This window comes from Ochotona curzoniae, unplaced genomic scaffold, assembly GCF_017591425.1.
Source record: "Ochotona curzoniae isolate NIBS_2020 unplaced genomic scaffold, NIBS_Ocur_1.0 patch126, whole genome shotgun sequence".
Taxonomy (NCBI): domain Eukaryota; kingdom Metazoa; phylum Chordata; class Mammalia; order Lagomorpha; family Ochotonidae; genus Ochotona; species Ochotona curzoniae.
The window spans coordinates 22,752-33,471 of NW_024466669.1; the positions used below are offsets into that span (position 1 = coordinate 22,752).

The following is a 10,720-nucleotide window of genomic DNA, read 5'->3' on the forward strand; positions in this document are numbered from 1 at the left end:
CTTGACATGATCGGTAATATTTCATTGTCCTGAATTGTCATCAGAGTACCAGTGTAGTTTAGAAGGCTTCATTTAAAAATGTGTTCAATTTTGATAAAATGTGTTCCAGTAGAGGAAGTTCATAAAATGTTGTCTATGTGTAAGAAACTACTCTTTAGGAAAGAGGAGGCTGCCTTTGTTTGAATTTTTAGCATCTCTGTTACTGTGGATTGCTCTTTCTGTTACTTAGGAAGATGCTGCAGGGAGACCAATCCTTTGTGAGTACCCTGTATTCTTACACAGCTTGTGGGGTGAGCCAAAAATGCAGTGCTCTGAAGGCCTTTCACACGAGCCTGTTCTCAAACCAGAGGCTTATTGGCTGCTTGTTACAAAATGGGCGGGCCAGAGCCCAGCACGATAGCATAGTGGTTAAAGTCCTCACCTTGAACACACCGGGATCCCATATGGGCACCAGTTCTAATCCCAGCAGCTCCACTTCCCATCCAGCTTCCTGGTTGTGGCCTGGGGAAACAGTCGAGGATGGCCCAGAGTCTTGGGACCCTGCACCTATGTGTAAGACCCAGAAAGGCTCTGTACATCTGCCTTTCCAATAAAATACATAAATCTTTTTAAAAAAGAGAGAGAAAGAAACGGGCAGGCCCAAGGTCAGTGTTCTCTCCCTGGTGGCACAAACCACACAAGATACTGACTATCCTGCCACGGTCCTTGATCAGGGACGTGACCTACAAACAGTGATGCTAATGCTGCCTGCTTTGTCTCTGAGCCAGCAGTCTGTCTATTGCCTGCAAGTGTGAAACTGGAACAAGTTTGACCTCACTAGCCTGCCATCAGTTTTTAGGCCTAATAAACACACCAATCTGAAACAGTCAGTACATGAACATTTAGGAAGTTTGTACTAGTAGAGAACAGCATATATAATCAGTTAAAATCCAAGGCAAAGCATTGTGCCACACACCTGCAAGTTGTAGCTGCCCCTTGGGCTAAGCTTTTAGAGATCATGTAAAGAAGCAGTGTAGTAAGTGGTTCGAGAAAGCAGGAACATGCTCCCAGCACACTGATGAAACAGGGAGCTGTGCAGGTCCTGGGGCAGTAGTTGTTGCTGGGGATACTGATTTCACTGTATTCAGTGTGTTTGGAGAAATGCTGTATTTGAAAAAACTTACAAGACAGAAGTAAAATGAATTATTGTGGGTTAGATGAAATTTCTTGAAGATGAGATAAACATTTATGTACAAGTATATAATGTAAATGGTAAAAAGTATTTCTTGATTATCTTTACATAAATATGTGGATAATGTGTGCCAGTTACTATGAAAACATTATTTTACTTATGGCTCTTAACATTTTATACAATCAGGCCAAGTTTATTTTAAAATATTTTTATGTCACTTTGTATTTGGCAGCCTTCTATTGAAGCAGCCTGCCTCTAATCTATATTTCTGTCAGATTATATTTGTGTTTTCTAGTTTTCTTACTAGCTGTCACTGGAGCACCAGAAATGCTTTGAAACTTCTTGAAAATATTACTTCAGAAATAGTGACTTTAATTAGTTGTATAGTTCTCACTAATCTCTGTTCTCATCAGTACACTGAGAAATGAAAGGCTCATCTAGGAATATGAAGTTCAGAACATGGCTCGCTTTTTCTCACTGTGTTATTAATCATCTGTGTTTGTCCTGGAGTTGGAGCACAGGGGTGAAGCTGAGATCGCAGTCTGTGTGCCAGGTCAAGTATGGCTTTCTCTCCAGCTACCCACTAATGCATCTGTGTTCTTTGCTCAGGGTAGTTCTTCCCTATATCTGTGTTTTTGTCAAGGTAGATTGTACCTAGTGGTGAGTTTCAAATTGCACAGTGTTCTAAAGTAAACCAAGGTACATTGTGGAATTTTTAAAATATTTATTATGTATTTTTATTACAAAGTCAGATATACAGAGAGGAGGAAAAACAGAGAGGAAGATCTTTCCTGTGGCCCCGGTCTCCCAAGGGTTAACTCCACAGCTCAGCTTGTTTCTCAAATGTGTAACAGGATGGGCAATCTTGGCCTGATACATTTAGCCCCTGGCTTGACTGCAATTTCCCTCCTTCCTGCTTCCCCTTTTTATATGTCCTCAGGGGAGCTTAGGTGTTGCTTGATCATTGGGAAAGTGCTGGGAGGGGCCAAGCAGACTATAAAGATGCAACTTGACTTTGAATAAACTGGCATTCTCTTCACAAGAATGAGGCAAGGTGTGTTGTGTGTGTTGTCTGTCTTGTCTTTCTCATAACCCTAGTCCCTCCTGGCAACGTGGGCCTTGCCAACAAGTATAAACATCTCTCAATTTGTGGACTACAAATTTAGGTATTAAAATTCTGGGATTAAAACAATGTACTGGGCCCGGTAGCCTGGCCTAGCAGTTAAAGTCTTCACCTTGAACACACCAAGATCCCATATGGGCACCGGTTAAGGAAAAGCTGTTAGGAAAAAAAAGTTGTTAGGAAAAGCTGAAGGTAAATTCTATGCTTATTTTTAGAAACCTAGTTCAGTGTAGAGAGGATGTTAAATCCTTTGAACTAAACTACAGTTAACTCTTTTCTTAGATACAGTAAACCGCTAAAAGTGAACTGTGTAATTTTAAAAGTTGTTTAGAAACAGGAGAGTTAACATGGTAGCTCGAATTTTATATTGTCAGTGAAATCTGTGGTGATCTTCTGGATAACCCAGTCCCCCAAGATTTTGGCTTGCAGAAATCATTTCAGGATACACATAGAGCATTTGTTGTGATGGATTGGAAAAATGCTGTTATTCTTCAAGTTGCCATAAATTTTCCACTTTTCTGTCAAGACTCAGCTTTACTTTAGGAGATGTGTCATATTCTGTGTGGCCAAGGAGAAATGGAGGCGGAGCGAGATGGCAGCTATAAGGAGGAAGCAGGGAAATCAGTTCTACCTCCTTTGATCACCATTAAGATTGCAATATTGTTCTGTTTGATGTTGCTCTCTGAAGAGAGTTAACCCTTAAATGTTGTGAATTGCCTCTTCCTGTCTTGTTCCCTGTAGTCATCCTTATGTTGGGCTAAATGTTTTCCCCGGAGCTAAAGGGACAAGCTGCATCAACTGTAACAAAATATCTTAGGGAATTCAAAGAATGGCCTAATGAAATTTTGAGAATTATCTGTTCAGTTTTACTTCCTACTTGCTTTCTTCTCATCTCCCCAGATGTTTAAAAAAATATTATAGCATCTTATTAAAGAGCAGAAAAATAGGTTCTTTACTCTAGAGAAAGTTTTAAACTAATGTGAACTTTTCTAAAATGCTCTGAAACAATATTACGGTAGTGTTCACAGAACTAAATGTGAGCCTTAGTAACACAGAGTGGCTCCCCAGTAAACACGAGCTGCTGATGAATTTGATCTTCTCTCTCACCCTTTTGCAATTCACATTAACTGTTTGAGTCATGTGTGTTTCCCATGTGTCTGATTATGATTGTCTACCTTGGTTGTTCTGAGGAACTGAAAGCCAGTCCTGCTGTGCTGTGCAGTACCTCTCACTATAGTTCCTGAAAAGGCACATGGGTGGCTTTTGGTCATTTTGTACCAACTTAAAAAAAAAAATCTTACTTTAAAAAGAACTTGTGATTTTGTGGAAATTATGCTTTTCTGGTAGCAGAAATTTATCAATTTAATAGTAAGCATGCAGAGTAGTATATAACTACAATATGCTTTACAAACTTTTACAGTTTTTACCCACCTATTGATGAACCAGCCATTGGAAATAATAATATTGATCTGTCAAGGCGGCAGGAAAGAAAAGAGATCTTCAAAGGAAAAACATTTGTATTTTTAAATGCCAAGCAGGTAATGTTAGAAATTATACTTTCCTAAAGAAGACCATAAATCAACACGTGCTATTGTTCTCACACTGATAAGGTATTTGATTTGAGAATTTTTGTACAGAATTGTGAAGTGCAGGCACCAGCATCTGCCAGGTGATCATGTATATAATTATACTTCTTAATACCTGGTAACTGACTGGGTTTATATAAATATGTAAACACAGAGGACAGGAAACTTTGTCCTGGCTTATTCAGTCAGTAAGCATCCATAGAGTGTCTTCTCTGTACCAAACAAGGGTCCTAACACTTTGTTACTGCAGAAAGTCATGCTGGTAAGCCGACAGAGTAAGTCTGATGACGATGATGTTACTGTGGACAAGGTAATGGTTCCAGGGCTGCATGGAGAACTTCTGAGTAAGGATTCTGCCCAAAATGAAATCTCAAGTGATCTATTCTAGGAGTAGAACCCATTCTTTTTTAATTCCAATTCCGTGTTATTTTCCAAATTCAATTTTTACATAGTAAAAGTTATCTCAGGACACTTTGGCTAACAAAACATGTTTCTTTCCATTTTTAGTATAAGAAACTAAGTTCAGCAGTTGTCTTTGGAGGTGGAGAAGCTAAGTTGATAACAGAAGAAAATGAAGAAGAGGATAGCTTCTTTTCAGCTCCTGGAACGTGTGTTATTGATATTGCAATAACCAGTACACAAACGGTACTTCCTGACTCTCAGAAAAAATGGATTCACTCAATTATGGAGATGCTTCAGAGGTACAGCACTGTTATTTTAAATTAAAATGCAAATGGGAAGTTTTATGTGACATTTTGATTACACTTCATTTAGTAATGTAAAAGTACTAGCTTACTTGAGAAATCTGGGAGAAAATGACCTTAAAAGACATTCATTTGGGAAAAGCACTTGAAAATTCATAGGTAGTGTTTTCATAACACAGTTTCTATGAACTTTTGAAGACGCTTCCTAGATACAAGAATTCTTGTGATAGTTATGCCATGTGGTTTACTTGAAAATTGAGTGTGACTTGGTTTGCTAGGAACAGTTTTATCAGCATGTTTACTGCCTCTTTTTTTTTTTTTTAACAATTATAGAATTTGTATTTAGCCTGTCTGATTGAATAAAGTCATATTAAGCTTTTTTACTGAATATGATATAGTTAAGTTTAAAATTCAAGATAATTTCTTTCTGAAGTTGCTTAAAGCTGAAATGTATTCATCCTTTCATAACTACATATTAAAAGTCATATAAAATTTTTTCTTCCTTTATAATGTAATTTTGAGGAGACAAGAAAAAAAAATAAAGGTCAGATACTTTAGTATTTGTAGTGCTGATAGAGTCAATAGATACGTTCTGTCAAGGGTTTCTGCCATTCTGCCATCAGCTTTTTATTGGTTAACAATCTTAGCAATATTATTATCTTTATTTTAAGATTTGTTTATATGAAAGGTTGAGTCATAGAAGGGAAAAGGGGGAGACAGAAAGAGATCTTCCCACGTGGCTGCAGTGACTGCAGCTGGACTGATCCAAAAGCAGGAACCTGGAGCTTCTTCCCCGTGGGTACAAACACCCAAGCACTGGGGCCATCCTCCCCTGCATTCATAGGCACATCAGCAGGGAGCTGGATTGGAAGTGAAGCAGCTCAGACCTAGCCACCGTGCCACTGGGTCCACAGTCTCAGTGTTGTTGAAGCTTAAAAGGATTTGTGAAATTGTGGAGGGTGTTCCTGGAGCACTCGGTGGAGTCCTCTAGGATGACGGAGGATATAGATTCCCCAGCACAGGGCAAAATCGCCAATCACCTACCAGAAAAATGTGATGGACCAGAGAAAGCTCATCCCAGCTGAGGATCCAATTGTAGCTACAAGTATGCTTCTTTAATTGGTCAATATTGGAACAGACAGCCTGAGGCGTTCCACCCACTGCTCCCTTCCAAGCCTGTGGTGGCAGTCAGCATAAGGAATAAGGGACTGCACTGCAGGTGCACCCCTCAGGTCACTATCTGTGTGGCCACAGTTGTCAGCCACTCTGTGGGGACCTGCCTGTCTCCTGCCTCCTTGCAGGGTGAGTTCAGTTACCCTAGCTCTGCTCACTCTCTCTAGTGAATTGTTCACCCCCTCCATCACACCAACTTCTCACAATGGAAATACCAGGTTAGCTAGTCTGTTGACTAAATTTATACTCACCTAAGAAGATACATAGTTGGGACCTTGAGTGCAGATATGCCCGAGAAATTCATCACCAGCTCTCTTAGAGATTCAGTTGTCCTGTTCCCAGAGTCCTTCTGGCGATGTCGATTACTTTTCTTTTTCCTCATGTGGGTTTGCTAAATAGAAAATAAATTTCAGGGGCTGTCACCATGATGTAGTAGGCTGTGGTGTCAGCATCCCATACGAGTGCCAATTTGAGTCCCTGCTGCTCCAGTTGGAATCCAGCTCCCTGCTACTAAGCCTGGAAGACAGTGGAGGATGGCCCAAGTCCCTGGGCCCCTGCATGTATGAGAGGTACCAGCAAGAAGATCCTGGCTCTTCAGACCAGCCCAGCTCTCTATTGCAGCCATTTGCTGAGTGAACCATCAGATGCAAGATCTCTGTCTCTTTATCACTCTGCCTTTCAAAGAAAAAAGAAGTAAATCTTTTTTTGTAAAAAAAAAAAAAAAAGATTTAAGAAAAGCAAAATTATCATTGTATTGCTAATACAGAAATGTACTGTTTCATTATATTTTATATACTAGGAATTTAATGGTTAGCAAGATAATCATAATCTCTTCCACTAGTGGAGCTTACTATCTAGAGAGAGAGAGAAGGATAAAGTAGGCCCATAATTATGTGTGTGCATGAAGGAAACTAGGTAACAGGGCTAAGTGGAAAAGTCCATTCTAAATATAGAAGGCCCCTCCTGCTAGTACCGTGGTGTGTGGGTTAACGACACTGCCAGTGGTGCTGGCATCTGAGATGGGTGCCTGTTTGAATCCTGGCGGCTCCACTTCCAGTGCAGTTATCTGCCTGTGAGAGCAGCAGAGGATTGTCCAACAGTACTTAGGCCCCTGCACCATGTGGAAGACTTGGAAGAAGCTCCTGGTTTCTGTCCTTGGAGTGACCCAGCTCTGCATCCCATTATAGCTGTTAGGGGAACAGCAGATGGATGATCTCTCTGTCTCTGCTTCTCTCTAACTTTGCCTTATTGTCGCGAACACCGAGCCCGGTCACCAGAACAAATGCCAAGAGTCGAGAGTGGATGCTTTGCAATCAAGCATTCAAGCATTTATTCAGGCAAGCACACACCAAACAGGATGGGGGAAGCCACCGAGAGTGCCTCTTGACTTCAGTCTCATGGAAGTCTGCTGGGCCTTTGGCTCCGGCCTCGTGGGAGCCTGCAAGTTCGAGTGGAAGCCCAAACCTTGGCTCCGGTCTCGTGGGAGCCTACTGGCTTCTCTGGCTCCGGCCTCGTGGGAGCCTGCAAGTCCGAGTGGAAGCCCAGGGGCTTTTGGCTCCGGTCTAGTGGGAGCCTGCTGGCTTCAGTGACTGGGACAAATGCATGGGTTTATATACAAATTCAGGAGCAAAACAGGCAGTTGTTTACAATATTTTGATTGGTTATTACATATTATCTATCAATAACACTTGCTTTTCTTAATTCTAAAAAACATGCATATTCATTCTCAAAACATACTTATTCATTAATATACAATTATTTCTTCTTTTATCATTCCTACCATGACATGCTTACGTACATTGTGGCTTCTTGACAAAGGTGATAAGGGGAGGGCTTGTGCGCCTAGGAGTCTCTTGACAGGAGCGATAAGAGAGGAGGCCCCATTTCACCAGTAGTTTAGGAGGATGGAGTCACCTTTGTTAAAAGACTCTAACATACACACTATATCCATTATTAAGTCACAGCATAACTTACAAAAGAAATCTATTATTGCAGCTATTTCTGGATCATCAATTTCTGATAAAACTATAACAATATTAAGGATACAATTAAGATTATTAATAATATTCCAACCCATATTTCCCAAAGCTCCATTTTTATTTATGGTCATGTTTTGCTGGAGCAATGTAAATGTAAAGTACTTATAGTCAGACTGTTCCTATCAATCCACCCCCTGATCCGTCGGTGGTTCCAGAGGAATCGCCGATGGATCACAAATAGGAGACAAGGGGAATACCCAATGGGAAAGATGTCATAGGCTGAGTCGCCTACGACGACGACGAATTCGTCGTTCGCCAACAAGTGTTGGGTGTCTCCAAGGGTGAAGAGTTGCGGTGGTGAGGGAGCTGGGCGGCGCTTGGATAAAGGGCCGTACAATTGCTACAGGAGTAGGTCTGTTGGGATCGAACGTTGAAAAATTACGGCGTCCAAAATCCAACGGGTCAGGTCCATAAATAAAAGTGGATCTCAGAAAATGATGGTATGCTAGGCAAAGTCGACAGCATGCATGGTGCCTAAGATTGAGAGCGGATCTTCTTCTAGGCATGGTTGTATAGCCACTTCTTATGATATTCTTTGGTAGAAGCACGAGCAGTCCTGCGACAGAAGAAGAAGAAGGCACGAATAAAGATGTAAAATAGTATCAGTATAGTGATGATACGAAATAGTTCTTTCATCCAGTGCCAGGGATTCCATCGCTGTAAGCAGGCAAAATCCTGTAAGATTGCGCGACGTATCAGTTGAAATAGGGTACAATCTTGAGCTATCGATGTAAAGACAGATGATGGGACTATACGAGCGTGTTGTACCATGTAGCGCATTTGTGAGATGTCTTGCTTCATTGTCTTCAGAACTGCAGTAGAATCTTGATGTAGTTTATCTATGACGTGTTGGTTTTGAGTGAAGAGTGTGTCCAGATGTTGAGCGGACTCTTGCCACTTTCTAAAAATTTCATGGCTGGATGTGACAGGCTTAACAAAATAATGCAAACCAAAGGTATGGTTTGTAACCATGGCCACTGAGGTTAGGACTGTCTGGTTGGTTTGATCGTGTTTTGCCATCATGGTGTTGGTATGAACATGGCATCCTGTGGGGAGTTCGACATGTTCCTTGTAGGAAGCGTTGTGCCACAATTGGACCGAATAGGCAGAGTCACCGCACGTGAGGATGCGATACCCACCAAGGTCTGTTATGCGTCTGATGCCATGAGGCCACAGGGCGATTCTAGAGATCGGATAGTCCGGCCTCCAGAGCTCAAACCCTAGAAAAAGGCCTGGCCCAAGCGCATATACTGAAGACATGGGCACATACCAGGAACTATTGTCCACCACCGCCAACAGGTAACGATCATAAGGTACCAGCCAGGAGCCAGAGATGTATTGTGGCACCGGTACAGTGTCAAAAGCCACTACAGCCGATGAAGTGGAAATCTGCCATATATATAAGTCACAAAAGCCGTCAACACAGGAACTTTCTTTAGTAGGGTCTAAAACAGTTATACCCGATCTTGTGTCACGACCAACGCCAGTGTTGAAAAGCATCTTGAGATCATTGAAGGCAGCTTGCAGCATTAACTGCGCATGTAGACACTCTTGACGATGGAGAATCTGGGATACTTCCTGGGCAACAATCTTTTCATCTTCTAGTTGTTTTTTGAAGAGGATGTTCATGCCTTCTTTAAAGCTCTGTTGTTCTGCATGCATTTTGTCCAATGTAACGGCAACAGCATGCAGGTTGTTGGAAATAGCTTGGACTGCTCGGAATTGTTCATTCTGTAGGTGTCGCAGGCTCGTGATCTGTACTTGAAGTTCTTCAGTCATGGCACCTGCAATCAGTGCACCAAGTGCTGTCCCCACAAGGAATGCACCTATTTCTGCTACCTGTAGCAGACGTCGTCCTGAGTTTCCGCCTCGGGCTGCGTGATAAAGGGTTGGTAAGGCGAAATATCGCTTATCACATTGCAAGCTGGACAAGTCTGTAGAAGCGAAAGATGTTAGGGACAGACGTATATGCATAGGTGTGATTGATGGTTTGATTAGAATACGATGTGGTCTTGAAACTACTGGGAGGATGCCTGGTGCTGAGATGGTCATAGCTGGCACTACTGGTGGGTTCACTACTGCTGACGGATAATGTGCTGTGACCCATCGGTGGGTCTCATTAAATCCACCGCGATCGATCAAACATGGGTCAAGCGGGGATTTAGTTCCACATGTATCAAAATTCATTCGATATTCAAAGACAGGGTGTACAAATGAATTGTCTACAACATCCGTATGGTTTTTCAAGATATTATGGCTAATAATATCATACATAGCCCATTCATTATCTGGTCCAGGTAAAAGCATATAGGTATAATATGGGAGACTTCCCACCCACCGTACATGAGTGAAATTATCAAAGTTCATGCCTTGATAAAGCCACCAGTGCACAGTATGGTGGTCCGCCTCCGGAACCAATGGATATCTTACCACCGCATCAGTAATGTCAAAATCATTTGGACAATTGGTTTGTGTAGGCATATATGCGGCCAATTTAGAATTTACTGTCAATACCACTTCATTAAGAGAGGGTGGGTGGTAGTCATATAAAGTGACTGCTGGAGAGAGTTTCCTTGGGTAATTTGCACGAATTGCATAAGTAATATTGGTAACATGGGTGGAGATATCCATAGGTAAATCAAAATAGGATACATTGTACAACAAAGAGCGATGTTTGGCAGACACACGTTTCATGGAAAAGGGTCCCCAATCACACCTCTTCCAGAAACGGGGGTGTGAAGAGACTGGCTTGCGTCCGGCTCGTTCAACAGCCATGGTAGAATAATTGGCCCATAGATATTGGACAGATGACTTGGATATATTAGCCACTGGCACCCAATGGGGCAAATGTTCATCACATTCTTGGAAGCAGGTAAAGCCAAAATTGACATTAACCCGCGAAAGGTTAGTCCAAATTAAAAATG

At 41.7% G+C, this 10,720-nt stretch overlaps 1 protein-coding gene across 3 annotated transcripts in view; it reads left to right on the forward strand.

Annotated features, from left to right (window-relative positions):
• The window catches only part of LOC121166331 (nibrin-like), a 49,658-nt gene that overhangs the window by 12,798 nt on the left and 26,140 nt on the right, over nucleotides 1-10,720 (forward strand). For all 3 annotated transcript variants that reach the window (XM_040995477.1, XM_040995476.1, XM_040995475.1), the window contains 2 exons: nucleotides 3,715-3,832; nucleotides 4,388-4,581. In XM_040995477.1, the coding sequence (XP_040851411.1) occupies nucleotides 3,715-3,832; nucleotides 4,388-4,581 (312 nt within the window). The remainder of the gene's footprint in view (nucleotides 1-3,714; nucleotides 3,833-4,387; nucleotides 4,582-10,720) is intronic.